Source organism: Lutra lutra, chromosome 15 (assembly GCF_902655055.1).
Source record: "Lutra lutra chromosome 15, mLutLut1.2, whole genome shotgun sequence".
NCBI classification, from domain to species: Eukaryota; Metazoa; Chordata; class Mammalia; order Carnivora; family Mustelidae; genus Lutra; species Lutra lutra.
The window spans coordinates 38,415,289-38,439,558 of NC_062292.1; the positions used below are offsets into that span (position 1 = coordinate 38,415,289).

At 36.2% G+C, this 24,270-nt stretch overlaps 1 protein-coding gene across 5 annotated transcripts in view; it reads left to right on the plus strand.

Annotated features, from left to right (window-relative positions):
* PTPRC (protein tyrosine phosphatase receptor type C) overlaps positions 1-24,270 on the plus strand; it is a 118,167-nt gene that overhangs the window by 44,644 nt on the left and 49,253 nt on the right. For 2 of the 5 annotated variants that reach the window (XM_047703787.1, XM_047703786.1), the window contains exons 3-11: positions 3,637-3,660; positions 7,543-7,740; positions 10,449-10,583; positions 13,532-13,675; positions 14,452-14,517; positions 15,681-15,707; positions 17,930-18,148; positions 20,122-20,250; positions 21,400-21,540. In XM_047703787.1, coding sequence (XP_047559743.1) covers positions 3,637-3,660; positions 7,543-7,740; positions 10,449-10,583; positions 13,532-13,675; positions 14,452-14,517; positions 15,681-15,707; positions 17,930-18,148; positions 20,122-20,250; positions 21,400-21,540 — 1,083 coding nt within the window. The remainder of the gene's footprint in view (positions 1-3,636; positions 3,661-7,542; positions 7,741-10,448; positions 10,584-13,531; positions 13,676-14,451; positions 14,518-15,680; positions 15,708-17,929; positions 18,149-20,121; positions 20,251-21,399; positions 21,541-24,270) is intronic. The other 3 variants (XM_047703788.1, XM_047703789.1, XM_047703790.1) reach the window with 3 other exon arrangements.

Here is a 24,270-nt window from a genome sequence, read left to right on the forward strand (position 1 = left end):
ATCCCAAGCTGACCCCACATTGAGTGGGGAGCCCGATGCAGGGCTCAATCCTAGGGCAATGAGATCATGACTTGAGCTGAAATCAAAAGTCAGATGCTTAATTTACTGAGCCACCCAGGAGCATCTAAAAACATTCATTGCGTTTGAAGCAGTTAGAATTAAACTAATATCTCTGGGGCATTTAACATATATGTGGCCTGATGGATAGTCTACTGTTTAGAAACATTTCTAGCATATGTACTCTAGTATTGATAGTTCTTATGTTAAAATGAAAGCTTCCTTATTATCCCAACATTGCTTTTTCATTTCCATAATAAATATGTAACAAATTGTAAACTTTTTATAACATGTTCTATGTCATTGGTGCTACACATTTTGGTGGCAACAAACCAGTAACCCAGAACAACAGAGCATAGTGGTTGGTGGAATTAGTGATGGCTATATGACAAGTGATATTAAGATTCCTCTCTTCTATGTCATTAGGTCTACTATTTGATTTCTCTTCTACATTTATTGATCCAATGGCTTCCACCTGTCTCAGGAAAAAATCCAATCTCTTCATCATAGCCCTATACGGCTTGCTCCTGGCTCTTCTCCCAAAGGTGTTGTCATCAGATCTCTTTGATTTCTCCCTTGCATTTCCTCATGCTCAGAACCATCAGCAATTACTTATCGACCACTTACGATATGCAGCGCTTTTAGCTACATATCAATGTCTGCTTTTCTTCCCCCTCGTCTTATGGTGACTCTTGCTGATCTCCAATGGAAGGAATTTTAGTTATTAGTCCTAATCAAGTTCATCTATGACCCAAATGTCTTTGCAGACTCTTGGAGATTTCTATCAGTATGGATATAGATATATCTCAGATGGTAATTTTTCCCAGAGCAAAGGACCATGCCTTTGACATGTTCAAACCTAGCACCTAATATCATGACAGAAAAGCAACAAATGTTTTTTTTTTTTTTACTTAACTGAATCAAATTAATTTGTTTGAATTTCCAAGGAATTGGGTGTTTATATTGAGAAGGGACATATCAAAAATAGTTTTAGATATTTAAAAGCCTATATACTTCTTAGATAAAGAGAGAGATGTATTAGATAGAATATGTAGATGTATTATATCTAGTACACTCAAACTAACTTGAATATTTTGAATGTAGCAATATGTTAAACTATCTACATTTATCATGAAGATAATTTTTTCTTTCACTTAAAATGCAAGAGCTGTTAAAAACTCCCATATTTTTTTTTATTTTTCTTATTACTTCTTTTACAAATCAACACAATTCTAAGAACTAAATCTAGAAGGAAATAAAAACACGTAAAAAGAGAGAAGACTACTAATAGGAAAATGAAAATAAAATAAAAAATAAAAATATTTTATGTGAGCTAAAAAGTAAAAACTGACTAAACGAGAGGAGGAACAAAAATCCACATCATGTAAATTAAAAACAGTACTTAAGTTTGAATGGTGAAAAACAGTAGAGAACTATAATGAGAAAGTAAGAAAATATTTGATACAATATACATTTTAATAATGTATTTTAATAATTACACTTTTACATATGATATACATAACACATATATAATGTATAACACATGAATACTTTTTTATGAAGGATAAGCCAGGGAATGTCACTGAAGAATACTAGGTCATACACATCTGATGGCACTTCTGAGGGGAGAAAATTTTTTCAGAGTGGAAAACAAAATCTCAAGGCAGGAAGGTTCCTTAAATACTAGCCAAGCTGTTCTTTTATCCAATGCTTGATTCCTTTTCACATCAGTTGACTATCATTTGGGAAAGAGCTTTATGATCTTTTTAATAGTCATTTTCAAAGAGGGGGAATGAAAACGTGTTTCACTTCCCTACAGACTGAATCCAGTTCCCAACACAGCAATAAAGCCGGCCTTTCCAGCATTTCCATGAACCTCATGATAAGTCCAATGTTAACTCTCATCTCATTGATTTCATAATTTCCTTCTTTTTTTAAAAAGATTTTATTTATTTATTTAAGAGAGAGAGAGCACAAGCAGGGGAGAAGGGTAGAGGCAGAGGGAGAAGCAGACTCCCTGCTGAGCAGAAAGCCCACAGGACTTGATCGCAGGACTTGATCCCAGGACCTTGGGATCATGACCTGAGCCGAAGGCAGACACTTAACAGACTGAGCCACCCAGGAGCTGCTTGTTAATTTCCTTCTTGAAACACCCTCTACTCATAACCCTTGTTGATTTCAAATTCCCTCCTACATAAAAAATTAGGTCACCTTTGCAGTCCCTCTCCTTTAATATCTATTCAACCTTCAGAATTCTATCTTGGACACTCTTCTTTTTTTTTTATGACTGGGGAGTCTCCTTCCCTTCTTACCTACAATATTCATCTATATGCTGATCCATAGCCTTAGTCTAGATGTATATCCTGAGCTACCAACCTCCACCTCCAAATGTTACCAAACATTTTTACATACAAGTCACAAGCATACCAAATTTTCCTCTTTGTCTTTTATTTCTTCTTCAGCTTAATGAGAGCTTCCAAAATCTACATAATGCAATTGCCTAGTATGTTGAGTTATCAACCTGAATGCTTTTCCTTCGTACTCATTCTCTGCCCTTCTCTAGTTGTAGAACATTTACAAAGTCATGATGACTACTTTCAAAGTGTTTCACAGATTTTTTTTCATGTCTTTTCTTTTCTTTTTCTTTCTTTCTTTTTTTTTTTTTTTTTTTTGGTACTAATTTCCTCATATAGAACATCATCTTCTTCATATACTTTTCTTTTAGTCTCCTGATGTTTCTGTCCCCAGCTTTGCCATCTGATAAACTATTTTCCATTTTATAACAAGGTCAATAAAAAAATTGAATTGCTTCTCCATTAGGCCTCCCCTTAAACACCCTCCTCTGAAGGTTTTCTAAAGCCTATAAGACAAATCCCAGTTTCTTATTCCTCTAGCACTAAGCTAAAACTGTCCATAATCCTTTAGGTCACAGCTTAATGTATCTAAGAAACCTCTCTGTCACCTCCTCCCCCAGCTGGTCACCAACCCCAGAAGACTAAATTAGCTGATCTTCCTGTGTGGTTCTATAGCACATTCTGTCTCATTGGTCATTACACTGTATGACGTCGTCTTCTTCTTCTTCTTCTTCTTTTTTTAATCTGTATCTCACCCTGAATTCAGCTCACCGAGGCCAGGAAATTCCTGTATCTTGGTTGTATTATAGCCCTAGAATGTGGCATGATGTCTAGCACTTAGTAGGCACTCAGAAAATAATCATTATCTAAATAAATGAATGCATTTGGGGGTAAAGGTCTAAGGTCTTTTGCAAGTTTAAAATTAATTCTAATAGTTCTCCTTTATTCTATTATTTTTCTTATTTTACCTGAGAATTCAAAAGCTAATAGCACAATTTTAATGCACTTCGGCTTTGTAAACATGACATTAAGAGAAGGAATGTAGTTTCAGTGGGGAAAAGGGTAATGAAAATTGCCATTTTGTGAATGTTCACTAACATAGAGTTGAATATATATATGTGCATATACATATATATACATATATATATATAAATCTAACTTATATTTATATAAGTATGTGTGAAATTTGAAATTTTCTAAGAGATTTTTTTTTCCTTTTTTTCAGGACAAAACCGTAGTTCCTCTACTGGTAAGAATTAATATTTGCACTTTACTTATTTTATTTCTTTTCTTTCAAAGTTTATATATTTAATTTTGATAGAATTTTCTATTGTTATCCAGTAAAATCATTTTATAAGAATGAATGTTATAATTATTAATGGTTCTTGATATTTTCTTGTTCTTAATATTCTTGCTTATAAGATATAAAGATTGACAACTACTTGAATGTATTTGTATATATGTTATTGTGTATAAATTATAGCTTTTCTTAAACTTGACAATAAATTGTATGGCAGTACTCCAATCTCTTTTTAAATTTTAACATTACAAACAATTCAAGTTAGATCACAAAATTTCATGGTTCAAAAGTTGGTTAAGGAGTTATCTGAGAAATTAGAGTTCTAAACATATATATATGTTATACATATATACATATGTATATAAAAGAAACACTTTGATAATAGTAAGATATTTTATAATAATCATTTCCAAATTCTGTTGTCACAATGGAATTAATAATCTTAATGAGTATTCTAATCCTGAGGTAAATTAAATTTAAACAATGAAAATGTTAAAAATAAATTCACACATACTACATGCAAAATAAGAGAGAAAATAAGTTATATCTCTTAAACGTTATTGCTATTTAAAATGTATTACTGATTTCCTGATTCATCATATGGTTGACAGTATGCATTAAGAAGGTAAGTAAAGCCACTAAGATAATTCTGTTTTGATAATTATAATGCACAGTTCTGCTTAGGTTCATTCAAAATATTCTAAGAATTGGGTAATTAAAGGAATTTTTTTAATTAAATGAAAATTCACTTCAAACTATGGAATCAAAGAACTATGTGGAAACTAACAAAATGTTCCTGAATCTGCATAAGAAACATACTCTCTTATTTTTTTTAAAAGATGTAGTATTAGGATTTTATCATTGTATAGTACAGCAGAGAATTTTTATAAATACATAAAAAAGTATTTAATGCATAGCAGACGTGATTGGTTTATGCCAACTACTTTCAGGCATTGTAGCACCTCCACTTTTTACAAATGATTAAGTTCATTTCAATCATATAAATTGATTATTGTTTCAGGAGGGAGTGGGAATGGGTAGAATGGGGAGTGAATGTTTACAATGGTAGATGACTCATCTTACTGAGTTTCCGTTATCTCTGCACTGACCATTATAACAAGCTTTAAAATTATGACATCAGGTAAGTCAAAATAGTGAGCCCAAATGCAAATGAGAATGTCTTCTTGCAAATACTGCCAAAAAGAAAATGATCTGTGGAAACCAGTAGTATCTCCAAAGTAAAGATGAAGGACAGTGTAGAAGTGGCAACTTGAGTGTGCTTTCTAGCCCTGAATTAAATTCTTATTCATTGAATTAAGGAATGTGCACCGAGCTTAAGTCATATGTAAGCATATTAAGGCGTCTAGGTAGGAGGGTAGTTTTCTGAACATCCTTTTTGCATAGACCTTGGAGTAGATTTGCTTGATGGGATGTAATCTTTAGGAATGCTACTCTTCAACAAAGCCTAGCACCATTTACTAGGTATTTGGAAGGATATTCCTTTCACTCTCTTTGTAATTCAAATCTAAAAAAAATGTGATAAAGGGAAAATGTCACCACATTTCCTTAAAGCAGAACAGATCATCAAAATCCTGCCCAAACCAAGACGGTTTAACCTAAAAACAACAATTAGTAATTGTTCAAGTCTATAATGATGAAAGTGCATTAATGTTATTGTGCAGAATTTTAAGCTCCTCCCTCTCTCCCTTCCCTGTTCTCTCTCCTTCTCTTTCTTCATGCTGTCTTTTCCTCTTCCCACCTCCCTTCCTTTTATTCAACAAAGAGCACAGGTGAGAAAATAAGTCAAGTTAGACTTAGAATTTTACACGGAAGCCAGAAGGAGCTACTTGCCTATTACATAGCTAGATGTGTTGGCCTGTATTATGGGTGAAAGTTTGCTAGTAAATATATTGATTTGTGAGTTACTGGGTCATGAAATTCTAGAGATTTTGGAAATTTGCCTTGGAAAACAAGGACTGTAACAACTGTACTATCACTTTGGATTTCTGAACCACGGCAGACTTCCACCTTATTTCATGTGTAGGGCCTCGGGGAAGTTCAATCGGGTTTGGATTTTTTTTTTTTAAGATTTTATTTATTTATTTGACAGAGAGAGAGAGATCACAAGTAGGAAGAGTAGCAGGCAGAGAGAGGGGGGAAGCAGGCTCCCCACAGAGTAGAGAGCGCCATGCGGGTGTCGATGCCAGGACCCTGGGATCATGACCTGAGCCGAAGGCAGAGGCTTAACCCACTGAGCCACCCAGGCGCCCCGGGTTTAGATGGTTTTTAATCTGTATTTAGTAAACATTGATTTCACTTCGCCTTTGACATTAAATGAATGAAGCAAGGACTTCGGTGTGTCCTTTCAACTTCTATTTTCTTAATTCCCTATTCAGTAATCCTTTAATTTTGGTTCTTAATTCTTATCACTTCTACTCATTTCCAGTTTCTCCCCTTCTTCCTCTTCTCATATTCGTGCTATTTTCTCTTACCCACTCTTGTTGCACTGAATGGTTGAAATACTTGTGTGATATAATTCAATTTTTGTTAATTAAATATTGAAAAACATCAATTTGGCTATTCATAAAAGTGAATACATGTGAAACACAGATGCTTTAGAAAAAACACATCACTATAACCTCAATATCCAGAAATCACAATGTGTTTTTTTTAAAAACAATTTTTGTTGTATTCTTCACAAGCGCCCCCCCCCCCCCATTCTTTAATAAAGAAATACACACTCTGAGTAAGAGACCACCAAAAATTTAAAGGCCTTTAACACCGGTGCTGATGTGCCTGCAGGAAGTTTTTTTATCAAATGTATACTCCAATCAGCTGTGCCTGTACCTATTTCAACACTGCCTTGTGACATTGTTTTTCTTCTGAGGTGAAGAAATAATGATATAAGACATCATCAAAAAATTGAAAACATTTTTGTAGACTTGAGTCATTTGTGTATCTGTGTGAGACTTTTGTTTCCCTGTCTTTTACTTAATCTGCTTTGTTTGACTTTGATTTATTAAAAAATAATCATTTTGTACCTAGGACGTTATCTTTCATTTTTTTTTTTTTTCTCCTGGAACACTTGTCCTCCTAATAATCTCCTTTGGAGTTTATCTTTCTCTATTCTTCATTGATAAGTCCTTTAGATTTCTCTTTTTATAATTTCTGTTCATCAATTTTCTTTGTATGTGTGTTCCATCCTTATTTTATTTTATTTATTTAATTTAAATTCATTTACCAGACATATAGTACATTAGTTTTTAACATAGTGTTCATTGATTCATTAGGTCCGTATAATACCCAGTGCTCATCACATCACATGCTCTCCTTAGTGCCCATCACCCAGTTACCCCCATCCCCCCACCCACCTCCCTTTGCACAACCCTCAGTTTGTTTCTCGGAGTCCTTCTGAACCCATTTGCCTTGGACAGTTGAGAATCCAGCAATTGAAAGGGAAGAAGGCAGGGAATAGTTGCTTTCAATTTCATTTCCCCATTTGTATCTTTAGCCTCTGTTCTGTAACTTGTTTTATATCTAAGTTTATATATCTATACCTCTGTATGCATCTATGTTTATATATATGAATGTATATATGTATATGTATTTACTAATATATACACACACGGTGTATACACATATACACACACCATAGATCTTGTCTATGTTGTGCATGTATGTACACATATACACATATATATTTATATATTTATATACACGCCATAATAGACTGGGGAGTTAATAAATTTAGATGAGTATATGTTGCAGGATATGATTCACATATTTTGTTTTGTTTTGTTTTCTTTCTTCCATCTCCCGTGAATACAATAGGACTGAAGTTAACAGAAGAGCCCAGTGCTCTGACTTCTGGCGACCCCTTATCTGCCCGCACCACTGCATTCTCACTCCCAAGCATCTCTGAAAGAGAAAATAACTCCTCAGACACCACCCCACTTCCTCTTAATCCAGACTTTACTCCAACTGAAAGATCCTGGAGCCATTTGGATAATAATACTCTTGCTGTGACAGGTTGGCACAGAGATGTTAACTGAAATGAGTTTAGGAGAACTAATCTTTCTTTTTGAATTCTAACGTTATCAAAACGGTTTTTCTTTAAATTACATGTGCAGTTTCTATGTATGTGATTTTATTCGGGCGTGTTAAGGGTGGGACATCTAGGTGTTCATGAAATATTGACTGGCCAAAGTAATGAATGATCTCTGTCGAGGAGACGTCGGAAAGGGTTGGGGGTGGGGAAGCCCCCACAGGGAACTTTGTGTGGGAGGGGGATTCTCCCTGGCTGGAATTCCAAAGCAGAGTCTTTCTTTGTTCAACTCCAGATTCTCAATATCACAAAATTACTGGAGATATACAATTTATTTTTTAAAAACCACACTGAGGATTAATAATTCAGCTTTGCTACTTGGATTTCCCCCAGGGATATTTGCATTATTTAAAAAAATATTAATCAAGGTTGTGGGTCCTAATGGTAGAATTTAAGGTAACGTGGTGACATTCATAGCAAAATATGAGTGATGTGGGGGGCATTTTCACCAGGGAAGACCACTGAGACTCTTCAGAATCCCAATAAATCTGTAATGTGTTCATTTTTTATATATTGTTAGGTCTGCCAGTGTATTTGGTACATAAATCAACTCTCAAAGAGGGTTGTTCATGTCTTTTCTGAAATAATGCGCTATATTGTCATTTTCTGAGGCAAACAGGTTTGTAGACATATTCTGATTAGAGATTATGCTATCTGCCTAACAGGGCCATTAATCTTAGTTTGGAAAACAAGTACATCTAACACTATCTCAAAAATTTGGGGGGGGAGTACATGATAATGTTTGGAGTATCATACTGATGAAGTTTATTAGCTGTAATAAGAAGTTAAATAAATGATAAATGCCTCTGTATGTTGATTACAGGACTGTACATCCAATCTTTCCTCCAATTTTCCCCGTTACCCTAGCAGAGCAGCAGCTAGGACCTATCTAAACGTTGCAAGCATTTGAATTCATTGCCCCGAATTTTAACAAAAAGAATGTGAGGAGGAGGGTGTTGATGGTTAGGCAGAACATTTCAGGCTAAACTTTTTTACTAACTTTTTTACTGAGTAAATGTCACGCAGAGTTTTCAATTTCAAAGTTTCCGCATTTCATTTCTTGTACACAAATACATGCATACAACATTCCAGATGAAGCAAAATGTGAGAAGAAATGTTTAAAAGGGAATAGATTAGGAATAAGGGCAAATAATAATAAAAATATTATAGTAATATTAAAATGCTAACTTGCTCTGGCACAATAATACTGATGGTGAAATTAGCTTGGAAGGTTTCTTATACTTTCAAATAAAAAAATAAACTTTCCCCCCTAGAAAAAAGTCTTGCTATCAGGTGATATTTTAATTATCTACTGGGATAAAATCTATATATGTTATTTAATTTTTGTTTGTAATCGATCTATGTTGTGGAATACAATAAAATATTCAGACTTACAGATATATGTAGTGAAAAAAATCCTTTGATCCATTTCCTAACACTGTAATGTTCTCATACATTTTCAAAATTACTCAAAAGTCATTAGACTTCATTATGAAGCAAAATCATTAAAAATCCTTAAGCTTAATTTTACAAAAATATTTTATGCATGTTGCGAAACATCAGTATAGAAGCATATACAAAGTATATACTTATGCTTATAAATACTAAAATGCATACATATCGTATTTATATAAATGCATATATTTATTTGTATAAGTATATATATGTGTATGTGTATATATATATGTATTTGTTTTACACACATACACAATGAAAATACTATTTCTCCAAATCCTGATTCTTTTTTTTTTAAAGATTTTATTTATTTATTTGACAGACAGCGATCACAAGTAGGCAGAGAGGCAGGCAGAGAGAGAGAGAGAGAGAGAGAGAGAGGAGGACGCAGGGTCCCAAATAAGCAGAGAGCCTGATGTGGGACTCGATCCCAGGACTCCGGGATCATGACCTGGGCCGAGGGCAGAGGCTTAACCCACTGAGCCACCCAGGTGCCCCCAAATCCTGATTCTTAAAGATATTGTTTTATCTGTGTTATAACTTCTAGACTCTAGACATGGGATTCTGTGAGAGAGTGTGTGTATGTGTGTGTGCAACTGTTTCCCCACATCTTTTCTAATACTAGATATTAATTAATCTTTTACAACTCTGCCAGTAAGACAGTTAAAATATTTCATTTGTACATTGAAAAAAATTTCATACTGACGAGCATTTTTCCATATGCTTTTTGGCCACTGCATATATTAGATGTCTGTTACATGTCTGGTTCATTATTTTTCTTTTTCTTTCTTTTTTTTTTAAATGATTTGCCTATTGTATATTGACGGATTTGTTATTGATTCTGCCTACAAAGAAAGATCCCAGTTTTCAGTTTGTAAAGTTGCAGGAGGGTGCACAACACTCATAGGGACGTAGAGGTTAAAAAAAAAAAAAAAAAGCCACCTGGAAACCTGAGTCATCTGTGACTTCATGGCCCAGAAGGAGCCTCTGGGAATATGTAAATCAAGAACACAGGTGCCACCTTCCTGCCAGGCCAATTTGACTAGAGGCAGACAAACATATTAATAGACTGAGTCATTTCACGGTTTGGTAAACAAATATACTTATAACCTCCTAGTATTTGTATTTTTCATCTAGAGTGAGGAAACACTGAAATGATTTCACTTTCTTACCTTAGGTGTTACACAGCCGTCTCTCCACCCCACGCACGCAGTCTTGCAGACGTCCTCTGCCGGATCTGACACGCAGACACCCAGCAGCGCTGCTACCCTTTCCCCACTCACCCCTGCTCTGGGCGGGAATGACACATCAGGTTTGCGGGGCTGTTAGACTTGCGCAGATAGGAAGAGAGCGTGACAACTGCCTGTGTTTAAGAACAGTGTGTGCGAATCCAACCACTTGTTAAACGTGTAGCACTTGCTAGTTGGTGAATGTGGAATTTCACATTTCCATAGTTACTGTCGTTTGTGAGGCCACATAACTATTTCCTTGTAATACAGATGAAATCATAAAGAATGAGACTTACAAGAATAAAAGAAAGACCTGTTCCGGAGGAAACGGTTATTTAGGATACTCTCTTATGTTTCTTTATATCCGGGGCAAGTATCTTTGCAGAGTGAGAACTTTTTTGCTGCCAATAAAGAATAATATATATGAATTATTGCTTAAAGATCCCTGGCCAATAAACAAAATAATGAAGACTGGATGATTTCCATCATCAATGAAGGGCAGTAAGAAATTGCAACTACAATTTAATTATTTTTTTAAATGGGAAAAAAGAAGTAGATGCTTTGTATTCCCCATTCAAACATTAAGATTCTCTTAACTTAGCATTTCTGTATATAAAGCAATGCAAAATATTCCCTCCCTTGTCTTTCCAAAATCAGCGTCTAAGTCACTTCATGGTGCCTTTTTTTTTTTGGTCCCAAAAAATGAAAATCCACACAGACACATATGAAATTGTAGGAGCATGAGTGCCTGAAGGTTAAAGATAGAAATGGGACAGCCTACAGAGCTGGGGCTAAAGTGGCCTTGCTCTAAGTATGAATCAAACATGGAAGTCAAACCTATCCAATAGAATGATCATTATTTTGAGGGATTAAACCCTTCCCTTGGAACAAAAATCCTTAGAGGCAATGCACAAGCTTAAAACAACTGAGGACAGAGCTGCCCTTGCCTCCCCGTCTCGTTTCGCCTACTCCAGCTGCCATGAGAACCTCAGGCAAAAGATTTGGAGCTTTTAGCAAATCCACAGAGGCAGAAGTCATGGATGGGAAGGAGCTGTAAAAGAATTAAAGGGGACTGACTTGGGTGCCTGGGTGGCTCAGTGGGTTAAGCCGCTGCCTTCGGCTCAGGTCATGATCTCAGGATCCTGGGATCGAGTCCCGCATCAGGCTCTCTGCTCAGCAGGGAGCCTGCTTCCCTCTCTCTCTCTCTGCCTGCCTCTCCGTCTACTTGTGATCTCTCTCTGTCAAATAAATAAATAAAATCTTTAAAAAAAAAAAAGAATTAAAGGGGACTGACCTAAGGGGGCTGATAATCACACAATGTACTCTATTTGTCCTCCTGAAGAAATTCTTCCTCTCCAAGTGGCTAATTCCACTAATTAAAAATTGATTGGGATTAATTAACCTAAAGTAAAATGGTAAAAGCCACTTCTAAACCAGCACTGAGATTACCTACACAAGGGAGTAGTAGTTTTCACATGAAGGAGGAAGGTAGGGAATTTGGGGGGAGGAGGGGGGTGCTTCAGAAGAGCAGGAAGACAAGGGACTCAGGGGAGGTGAAGAGAACAAGCCTGTGAAAGAGAAGTAGGGAAGAATATGGAAGGAAGCAAAAGATAAACTTGCTGGTTTTTAAAACATGGCAGAGGGCCAGTTCTGGCTCTAAATTTTTTTTTTTTTTTTTTTTTTTTTAAGAAGAAATAAAAAGACCTTCTTGCCCTTCTCCTTGTTCTGTCAGAGCCCTTCTCTGGGGATCCAGAACTGAAGAAGTGATGTTTATGTCATTCATTCTCCTCTATGGTTTAGTGAAATGGGGGAATGGGGAGTGGATTAGGAAGACTGAACTGAGAACCTGAAGTCAAATTTTTGGAAGATGCCTTTTCAATTCTAATGGATGTAGATGCGAAGTCATAGACTGTTCTCGGTGTGTAATTGGAGGGTGTCTGCACGCTGGCCTTGAAACCATTTTCAGAATACGCGTGCGTGTTTCACTCTGCTCAGACACTGTGAATCTTACTGCAAATGCAAGGCTGATATCCTATCATTGAACTGAGGACCCCAGGGAGCATGACAGTGAAATAACCAAATAAGCTCAGAGAGAGGCTCGTCAATATTTCTGTTATTTTTGCCATGACAACTGCCAGAGTGCTAGTCATCTAATAGGCACCCAATGCATACATTTTGATGGCTTGCGCCATAATTCTGGGTGTGATGTCTGCAGGAAGACATCATATGCGAGAGATGCTTTGAAGCTTGACAATGAAAAGTCCTAACCAAATACATTGTGCTGTTTCTTCAGCGGCGACACCTGATTCTATACCAATTGGCTTAGATGTACTTGGAAAATAAAGGAAATGGTGTCAGGATAATGTGAAAAATTCTTTGGTTCTAAGCCAGTTTGGTTTTGATTTTTCCTGGCCAGGGCTTTTTCCCTACATAGGGAAAGTCAAATTGTAATCTTCAGCTGGAAAGGAAGTGCCCTGAGCTCAGCAGGTGCACAGGGCAGAAGCCCATTCAGCTCTGATCTCAGAAAAGTAGACCTCAGCACCTGCACCCAGAAATTCCTTCCCAGAGAGGTGCACCCTTGTGAGGCTTTCAGCACATGGCAGATTGCGCTTCCTCTTCTGCCAACCTTAACACAGACTTTTACAGCCAGAGCTCCACTCCCATCTCTGTGTCCGCACCCGCAAGCCAGCACCCCACTCTATCACCTTGATGCAGTCCATTATACTGTATTCTCACTCCCCTCAGCCAGGGAGCTTGGCTTCCCTGAGTTGTGAAGGCTGGCTTCTGAGGTCCCAAAGACTTTTAACATTTGTGCTCCAATGACAGTCCTGCACAGGTTCTGAGTCACCTGACGTTAAACTTGCCTCTGCCTCAAAGCTTGCTGCATTTCATTCAGTTTTGCAGAATGCATAGAACAGTGTCTCATTGTTGCTTGGCCTTCGCTTCAAGAATCTGCGTATGTTGACTGTCTGGCCATTGCCCTTGGAGGGGCAGAAATGGATGACAGTGATGATGGCCTTTCTGATTGCAGGCTCCCCAGGAGAGTGGACTACAACCAGCATCTTCCATGTAGACCCAACTTTCACACAAGTAGCCACCCTCAGCCCTGCACACAGCAGCTCTGCTGCCTTACCTTCACGCATCTCCAGCACCACCGCCAATGATAACTCCTCAGGTTTGACCATGATGCTCGAGGTGTCTTAGGTTATGGATAATGAGATGGAAACTTGAAACTTTAATGCAGCTCTTTTGCTTCATACCAAATATTATTGACAGGTTTCCTGTTTTACCGAGTTTCATATATTGATAATAAATTAGACAAAATAAGCTTGCCAGTAAGCTTTTTTTTGTGGGGGGGGGCATACTTTATTTTGTTATTCATAGTAGGAACGTTGATGGCAAAGAAGAAAGATAATAGACTTTAGGGTCATATAGCCCTGGGATCAAATCCTTAACTTTCTGGATGACTTTAGCACAAGCTACTAATAATTTGTGTGTGTCAGCTTTCCCTTCTGTGAAATGGGTATTATAATATTCATTTTATAGGATTGATGTGAGAACTGAGTATGTAAAAAAAAAAGGCTGGTAGGCAGTAAATATTAAAAAAAAGAGTAAGTGGTATCATTGTTAGTAATTAAAATAAGGAAGCTGTAATTGAAGGAGAAAGCAGTAGTTTGGCCATCAGGTAAGAATTACACCAAGGAATGAATAGTTTCTCTCAACTTATTCAATATCATGTTCTAATTATTTGAACTATTGTTTATCTTCAAGGGCTATTGGTAGATAAAGCTTTGATTCACTTTTTTATTTTAAAGATGAGCAAGTGTTAATTTCAGTGAAGTCTCCTGTAGTAAAGATTCGGTTGGGAAAGTATCTTTGCTGAAGAGTTTTTCCCTTGTCCTTCATTATGACAAACTCATTAACTTTTATTCTCTGTTCATTTCCTTGCAGATGTGTCTCTTATGTCCACTTCACCTGCAACAAGCACTAACCATACAACTGCTACCACAACAATAGGTGACAATCTTACTCTCAACCACGCAGTCATACCACCACCACGTACCTGCGATGTGCTCATAGAAGGGTCTTCCATTTTCTCTACACTGGGTTCTCTTTTTCTGAGAAGTTCCATTGAGTATTCTAATCATGGGGGCTGTGGAATAGCAGTCAGTCTTATAACCCTTATTTTAGCAGTGCCACAACTGGTGAGGTCAGGGCATGATGTTACTGTCATAACCTATCAAGTCATTGTAACATCCTCTAAGAGTTGTGTACTTTATGCAAATGCATAGAAAAATATTCAAGTATACTAGGACTTCTTTCTCTAGGAGTGGGTTTAGGTGTTAGTAGGAAACAGAAAAATTCTATCAGTGGGATTCTCCATTCCAAGGGGTGATTTACAGAGGATTGATTGTAGAGCCCCAGTCAGACAACATGGAGCATGGAAGCAAAGCGAGGGGCCTATAGGGAACGAACTGAGAGAGTGGCAGTGTCAGTCTCTGGGTCGGCCATGGCAGAGCCTGCAAACCCACTGTTCTTTCCTAAATTCTTCCAACTCAAAGACCAGATTAGCAGAGATCTCTCAGCTTTCACAAAACACATCTCCACTCATTCTTCAGTGAAATATATATGCTTCACCCAAGATATGTTTCAATTCATTGAAAGAGCTATTAATTACTCTGGATCCAGTGTATGTGCAAAGAACTTAACAAAAGATTAAACTAGGGAATGAAGCATCCTTTGCCTGTTTTCTGATGTTTTTAAACAAAGGTGTAAACTGAAATGTCTAGGGATTATAATTCTATAAATCTACTTTGAGATTAATCAAGGGGATGAGTATCTTTAAATGTTCTGGCTGTGTGTATGGTTAGTTATGTCCCCACACCATAATAAAATGTGTGTTCAAAAATACCAATATTGTAATTATCATAATCATGTTCATTGGGTAATTTCATGAAATGTTTTATAGAATTAGCCCATTAGTTTTTAACACTTGAAGTTTTGAGATTAAAACATTGTACTGGACATTGCAAACCCTGCACTGTCTGTTAAACCTAACTCACAGACATTATAATATATGAAGTTGAAACATTGTAAAACCATCTTTTCCCAAAATGACTATAGCAGAGATACTGTAAAGGAAATTTTAATAATTTACATTCTTTTTTTTTCTATTGCAGTTTCTGCTATATCTAAGAAATCATGTGGTAAGTTTTTTTTTTTTTTTTTTTTTATCTAGAGGGAGGATACATCACTTTAGAATATCACTTGAATTATTTCCTTCTTCGTTCTAAGCCTCCAAACCACTAGCAAGCTAACTTTACTGGCTCTCACTTCCCAGCAATGAATAGTTCCACATCTTAAGAGCCAGTGTCCTTAATAACCAAACTATGGAGAGAACCTAGATGTCCATCAACAGATGAATGGATAAAGAAGATGTGGTATATATATACAATGGAATACTATGTAGCCATCAAAAAAAAAAACATGAAATCTTGCCATTTGCAATGACGTGAATGGAACTAAAGGGTATCATGCTAAGCAAAATAAGTCAATCAGAGAAAGACAATTCCCATCTGATCTCTCTGATATGAGGAATTTGAGAGGCAGGGTGGGGGTTCATGGGGGGAAGGGAGGGAAAAATGAAACAAGATGGGACCAGGGAGGGAGACAAACCATAAGAGACTCTTAATCTCAGGAAACAAACTGAGGTTGCTGGGTGGAGGAGAGGGATAGGGTGGTTGGGCTATGGACACTGGGGAGGGTATGTGCTATGGTGAGTGCTATGAAGTGTGGAAGCCTGATGATTCACAGACCTGTACCCCTTGGGCAAATAATACATTATATGTTAACTTAAAAAAAAAAAAAAAGAGCCCGTATCCTTCAGGAGCAAGAAGCTTTGATGTTATATTCAGACCTAGTTTTGAGTGTCAGGATTAAGAATTATTAGCTAATGATACATGTGAAATGTGGAGAATACCTTCCAGGCTTGTGAAGAAAAAGAATCTGTGTTTGTCTCCGCCTTTCTGTCTTTCTGTCTTGTCAGAGTTTTGGCTCAAAGCAGGTGCTTGAATACTTACCCAGCAGGGGAGACACCATGATCAATCAAAGCAGGTGCTTGAGAACAGTTTATGCAAACCTGTCCCCATTTTCCTATCCTCTTCTCAGTGAGGTCTTTCGTGGCGGGGGCTTCACCCTCCACGTTTGTGAGTCTCCCTGCTGAAGTCTCTGCCTTCAGTAGCCCCCCATACATTTAATGTAAAGATCAGTCTTCAAAAGTTTGCTTAATTATACGGTCTTTTATGCTCATGTTCGTCCTATATTATTGCCTCCTTACACTCTTCCCCTAACTAATCTGAAACTACTTAGAGCGTTCTAAGCACATTGTGGTTATGTAATGCCTCTGTGTTCCCTCCTACTCTGCTTCAGCTACAATTAGAACTCCACTCCACCCTCATCCAGTGCACCCCCTCCCACCATCTCTTTCCCTACATCCTGCTCATATTTTAAAACACAAACTGAGTCACCCACCTCCTCTGGAGAGCCTCTCCTATCCCTGCACTCTGAGTATATTTCCCCCCACCCTACTCTCGTATTATTTGGTGCATAATCTTATTTTAGGTGTTTGCATGTCTTCTGCAACTCGTGTCTATGTTTGTCTCCATGATAGGATTCTATGCTTCTAAGAGCAGATCATATATATTCCTAGGGCTTGGGACAATGCCTTAAAGATACTGAGGGCTTAATAATGTTCATTGGATTAAAATGAATGAATAGATTAGCATTTGTGGAAAAAAATATTTTTACCAGTAAACTGAATTTGTTTAAATAAAGGAGAGAATGCAACATGTCACCAAGGGGGAGGTCCTTAGGAGGGTTTATTATTGATAATTTTAACAAAGTAAAGGAATAATGAGGCCTGTGGTCCCTGAATTAATTAATGTCCCTGGAGAAACAGGTAACCAAGAACTGCATTTTTAGAAGGAAAGAGAAATGATAAAGCAAGGAGAAGACATTTGTCAGATACTTCATTCATTTGTGCATCAATTCAACAAGCAATTCAAACAAATAAGCCCCTTCTAATGACAGCTTTTATGCAACAACTTGGATTTATGTTGATGCTCAAAGTAAACTGGCCGTTACTGCCATAGAATATACAGTTCAGTCAGGAAGACAGACATTAACCCGTTAATCCTCCAAGGATAAACTTAAAAGCTGAGGTCCTTGATAGGCAGTGATATAAAGGGAATTTTGAAAATTAATTATGGACACACCTGATCTGTTTCTTCTCTTTTTCATGTTCCTGGGGATATTTTGTTAGATTTTCATATTTTTGAAAATCTCTACTAAAGTGTTCACATTTGTTGTAAGTTTGTTTTTTCTGAAATTCTTTTTTAAAAAGGTAATCCTCTCTTTCATTTTCTTTCAGATGAAAAGTATGAAAATATCTCTGTGGAATATCATTATGATAAAGAAAATAAGTCATTTCAAGCACAACTAAATGCTATTGATGTAGTGAGTTGTGACAATGTCACATGTGAAAACAATAAAATCTATAACCTAACAGAATGTTCACGTACAAGTTTTACTATAAGTCACAATTCATGTGTTAGTACATATAAAATTTTAACCCTGGAGGTACCACCAGGTAAATATATATTGGTTTCTATTTATATATTTACAAAACTGTACAGTTCCACGTGTCTTGCATTCTAGTGGTTGCAGGAATCTGTCAGGTGAGTGAGCAAGGATGAGGGACAGGAAGTCGGCAGGAGGCAAGTGGATGAGCTTTCTGCTCTCCTAACCCAGTGAGGTTAGGAACCCTTATAAGCCTTCTTAATTCTTTTCTCCTCCCTACACTTCTTCTATGCAGTGTTTCATGTAGATTAAGTATTATTTATCGCACTGTGGATAATCAATTATCCACAAGTTTTCTCCCCCCCCACACTTAATTCAAGTCATTAAGTATATATGTGCACATATGTATCCTACTAAATGAATACAGGTGGGTCTGGAGTATATAGAGGCAAAACACAAAGTCCAGGATTTGATGGTTGTGGAAAAAACAAGAATACTTTCACACACAAAAAGGAGAGTTATGATCATGTTAAGGTGATCAAGTCAGTTTTGCCCGCTCAGCTCCTTCGGGAAAGGAGAAGGGACCAGGGTATCAAGCCCACCCCTCTAAAGCGTATCTTAACAGAATACGTTTTGGAAAAGAGATTCAGGAGCTGTAAATTTGTTGACTCTCTCACATCACATCGTAATTCAAAAATATTGATTTGTTAACATTTCAGTAGGTTAAAGTTTGCTTTCCTATATTGGCTATTGTACATAATGCTGCTTTAAACATAGGGGTATCCTTTTGAATTAATGCTCTTATATTCTTTGGGTAAATATCCAGCAGTGAGATTGCTGGATCATAAAATAGTTCTATTTTTAACTTTTCGAAGTTAAAAAAATCAAGAGGAACTGCCATATTGTTTTCCACAGTGGCTACACAAGTTTGCATTCCCACCAATAGTTCATGAGGAGTCCTTTTTCTCCACATCCTCACCAACACCTGTTGTTTCTCATATTGTTGATTTTAGCCATTTTGACAGGTGTGAGGTGATATCTCATTGTAGTTTTGATTTGCATTTTCCTGATGATAAGTGATGATGAACATCTTCTCATGTGCCCATTGGCCATCTGCATGACTTCTTTGGAGAAATGTCTGTTCATGCCTTCTGCCCATTTTTCAATTGGATTATTTGTTTTTGGGTGTTGATTTGTATAAATTCTTTATATATTTTGGATACTAACTTTTTATTGGATATGTCATTTACAACAACATGGATGTAGCTAGAGAGTATACGAGAGAGTATAATGCTAAGTCAAATAGAAAAAGGCAAATACTATACGACTTCATTCATATGGAATTTAAGAAAAAAACAAGGGAAAAAATAAGAGGGAGAGAGAGAAAGCAAGAAGCAGACTTTTAATATAGAGAACAGACTGATGGTTACCACAGGGGAAGGAGATTTAATAGGTGATGGGAATTAAGGAGTGCACCTGTTATTGTAGGGAATTGTTGAATGGCTATATTTTATGCTTGAAACTAATATTACACTGTATGAACCAACTAGAATTAAAATAAAACCTTAAAAAATACATAGGTTAAAGTGATTTTCTTGAAAAATTATTGAAATAAATAATTAGAAACAGAAATGACCATTTAAAAAACACATTCCCCAAGACAGAGCCCCACATACTCTGTGTAATAATCATTTAATAAAAAAAAATCAAGAGTCAATAAAAAAATTGCTGGCATAATTAAGAAAAGGAATGAAGTGAGTGTGTTAAAATATGCAAAAAATGCAATGTCACCTAGACATTTGCTTGGGTCCCATCTTTTAAAGGTAAGATAAATTCTAAATAAAATGCTGCCAAAATGTGTATTTTAAAAAGAATAAACTAAATAATGGAGATGGACAAACCCCTGAATTCTTACACTTCATCAAAATCACTCTAAATACTTGCCAAAGACAGTATCATGCATATAATTTCAGTCACTTGAATTGAGCATATGACACACATTATGAAACATTGAACATCTATTTCTATATCTTCTTTTGACAGATCCGGAAAGATTTTCTTTGGTAGATTGTACACAGGAGGAAAAAGCAAATACTTCTCTTCATTTAAAAGTAGAAATGCGAAACAACTTCACTTGTGATAAAAATAAAATTACATACAGATTTCAATGTGGTAAGAATATAGCTTTGATTAGAGTATTTTTCTGGTAGAGAGTTGTTCTAGATATATCTAATCCTTCCTTCATTCCTTCCCTACTACCCCCTCCCTTCTTTCTTTCTTTTTTTCCTTCTTTCTCCCCCTTTCCTTTCCCTGCCAATCTCTCTCTCCCTCCTCCCTTCCCTTCCCTTCCCTTCCCCCCCCCTTTTTTTTTTTTGGGAGTCAAAATATTGTATTCTTTATACCACTCAAATTCACAAAAAATAACCTTTCCCTAAAAGGTTTCCCTTTCCCTAAAAAATAACCTTTGAAAAAGTAAAAGTCAATTAATTTACAAAGATTTTCTTGGCAACTATTATACACAAGGTATTACTAAGGGATCACCAGAGAAGGATGTTATAGAAAAATAAAATACACATACTGTTAAAATAAAAACAAGCATAAGATCATATGATTCAAGAGTTTATGTGGTCAGTCCTCAATCACCAAAATTCATAGACAACCTCAAGAACACATACATGAAAGACAAGTGGGAAAAATGCAGTAATTGCATCTAGGAATATGGGTTTGTGTTCATATGGGGGGCAAAGTTGAGATACCAGTTGTTTTTAATAATTAATGACTTAATGAATTTTTATTTCTTTTTATTTGAATTTATTAAGATGGAAGCTCCTTCCTTGGCATAAAGCCATCTGCTAAGCCATATATGGCAAGACACACACACACACCCACACACACAAAGGATGCAGTGTGATACCAGTTGTAATCATCATGTTATAAAAAAGATTAATGGCTATGATATAAGTAGAATGAGGAAAGCAAGAACAAACTGATGAACTGATGGTAGAACAATGATGTATCTAAAATATTTATTGGACAAAAGTTAACTCAGGTGCAATCTCAGTTTCTGAACAGAGAATTCATTCCATCAGTTAAATTAGAGATACTCTCAAATTCAGTTATACTTTTTAATATTTTCTTTCAAATGGAGTATGGCAAAACCATTCGTTATGATGGTAGTTTTTAGTATCTTTTACTTATTTACTATTTGCAAAAGCTTTCAATCTGATCGATACTAAGTTATTATAGATATGAAATCTAAAGACAAAGTTAAGTGTGATATATTGTATTCATATACTGATATATGATACTTATTTCTTTCAGAAAATTGTACTCCATCTACTGGGGAGGAAATTAACTGTGAAGGCTTTTTACCTCAGACAAAGTATTACTGTGATTTACAAGCATCCTATGATGGCCATAAGTTTTTGTTCTTAAATAAAACTATTGAAACAGATTTGGGAAGTGAGTATATTACTTACATGTATATGTAAAATTTCTTCTTATGTGCTTGCAATTATTTGAGAATCACAGGAAATGATGCTGTAGATTTGGAGAAAGGGTTTCAGAAAATAGATATGTATCCATTTTTAAAGCAGAATTTCAAAATGAATGACAGAAGATCCAAAGCTTTGTCAAATTTTTTGTGTGTTTGTTTTGGTTTTGTTTGTTTGTTGTTGTTTCAACTGAGAATTGTAGGCCCTTGTGAGATTATGGTGGAAACAAAACCAAGATAGATGATACGGTTTCTTCATGCATTTCCCATCTCCTCAGCAGCCTCATTCCCTTCTTGGTGTCGTTTTGCACCCTCTGCCCCTCTATCAAATCCTGCCTTTGACAGAAGTGAGCACAGAGCTATTAAAACACAGCAGCAAATCTAAATATTGGTGGCAAGTTAGTATGTAGCATGAATAAAATGCTAGCGATATAAATAATAACAAGACTATAATAGTTAATCACAGTTGGAAAGTACCGTTCTGGAAAATAATAGCATTTGGGAGCTGGAGTGGAGAAGGAAGGGAATAGTGCTAAAATTCCACTCTTATTCAGTGGAAGTATGGAGATTCTGATGACATGTAGAATCTTCTAGGGAAAAAAAAAATGTTAATTATGTGTATGACAACTTATGAGTAACCACCAAAGAAAGAGAGAGGAGGAAAAGGCAGTGGGAAAAGGAGGAGGAGGAAACAGAGGGAGAGGAAAGAGGAGGAAAAAGAAGAGGAGGAAAAGAGAAAGATTGAGGAAGAAGGAGAAAGAAGGAAGAGGTAGAGGACGTGGAAGCGGCAGGGAGGGAAAGAGATAGGGTGAGAAGAAATACTAGTAGAAAACTAAATAGATAAGACAGCAGAAATATGCCATGGTATATCAAAAGTCACCATAAATACAAATGGCCTCAATTTACCCTTTGAAACACAGATACTCAGATTTGAGTAAAGACATGTTGTGGAGGAATTTTAAAGCCTGAAGGAAGACCAAGTGGTATTTTAGGAGAAATGTTATCATTTTGCTGTATGCTGAGTGACAATCAATGGAGAGTGCTTGTAAGAACGAAAACAACAAATGCAAAAATGGTAGAAGGGAGAAGATAGCTAAGTTTATAATTCTAAGTTATTGAAAGAAGAGAGGAAAATATATTAAGAATTTATTCACAAACTTAAAGGCTTGATTTTTAAAAGAATGCTAAAATAGACCTCTAGCAAAAAATGAAACCTCCTTATTGATTTAAAAAAAAAAAAACGCTAAAAGTAGATATTCAACAAATTATAAAGCCTCTTTTCATCCAATATGAAAAGTTAGATAAAATGAATAATTTTCTAGAACTTATGAATTATGAAAATTTACCAGGGAGGAATTAAAAAATTGGAATTAAATGTATAGTCCAATGTCTCTCTACTCATTTCACACTCACTGTCTGCTTCCCTCACCTGCCCTTAAGAAAATATGAAGACAAATTTGCCACATGTTCAAAGAATGGTTGGTTTCTATCTCATCCAAACTACTCAACAGGGCAGAAGACACAGAAGTCTATCAATTCACTTTAATTATTCTTAGGGTTTAGGATAGGCTTAGGGTTAATATTCAGTGGATTTGCAATTTGGGTAAAACTGAGGCAACTATAGGCCAGTTTCTCCTATGAACATAGATACTAAATAGTAATTTAAGTATTAGAAAATTGGATCCTTTAGTGTATTAAAAATATATAATCACCAAAAAAGAGATACAAATGACAAATAAGAATATGAAAAGATGCTCTACATCATATGCTATCAGAGAAATTCAAGTGAAAACCAGAATGAGACACACTACATGTCTATTAGAATGTCCAGAATCTGAAACACTCACAACACCAAATATTCAGAATATGTGGGACAATGTTGCAATCCAAAACAAAATCATTCATTGCTAGTAAGAATGCAAAGTGGTACAGCCACTCTGGAAGACATTTGGTGGTTTCTGCAAAATGAAACATACTATTACCATACGATCCACACTCCTTGGTATTTACTCAAAGGAGCTGAAAAGTTATGTCCACACAAAAACCTGCACAAGGATGTTTATAGCAGCTTTATTCATAATTTCCAAAACTCAGAGGCAACCAAGATGTCCTTCAGTAGGTAAATGGGTGAACTATAGGAGAACCAGACAATGGAATATTATACAGCAGTGAAGAGAAATGAGCCGTCAAGCTATGGGAAGACATGACAGAACTTTACATGCATATTACTAAGTGAAAGAAGCCAATTTGGAAAGAGTACATACTGTATGGTTCCGACTATATGATATCCCGAAAAAGATGAAACTATGGAAGCAGTAAAAAGATCAGTGGTTGCCAGGAGCTGAAGAGGAGGGAAAATAAATAGAGCACACAGGATTTTTAGGGCAGTAAAAATACTCTGTATGATAACATAATGATCGATACATGTCATATGATACATTTGCTCAAGCCCATAGAATATAGGACACCACGAGTGAACCCAATATGAGCTTTGGATTCAGAGATTGTGATGTGTCAGTGGTTAATGCACCAACTTTATGATTTACGCATTTAAAGTACAGAATTCAATGTTTTAAAAAATAATATGTTAGGACTATATTAAGAGTTGTGCAATCACCACCAGAATCAACTTTAGAACAATTTCATCACACCAAAAAGAAACCCCTTAGCTGTTAGCAGTCAATCCCCATTTCCCTCCT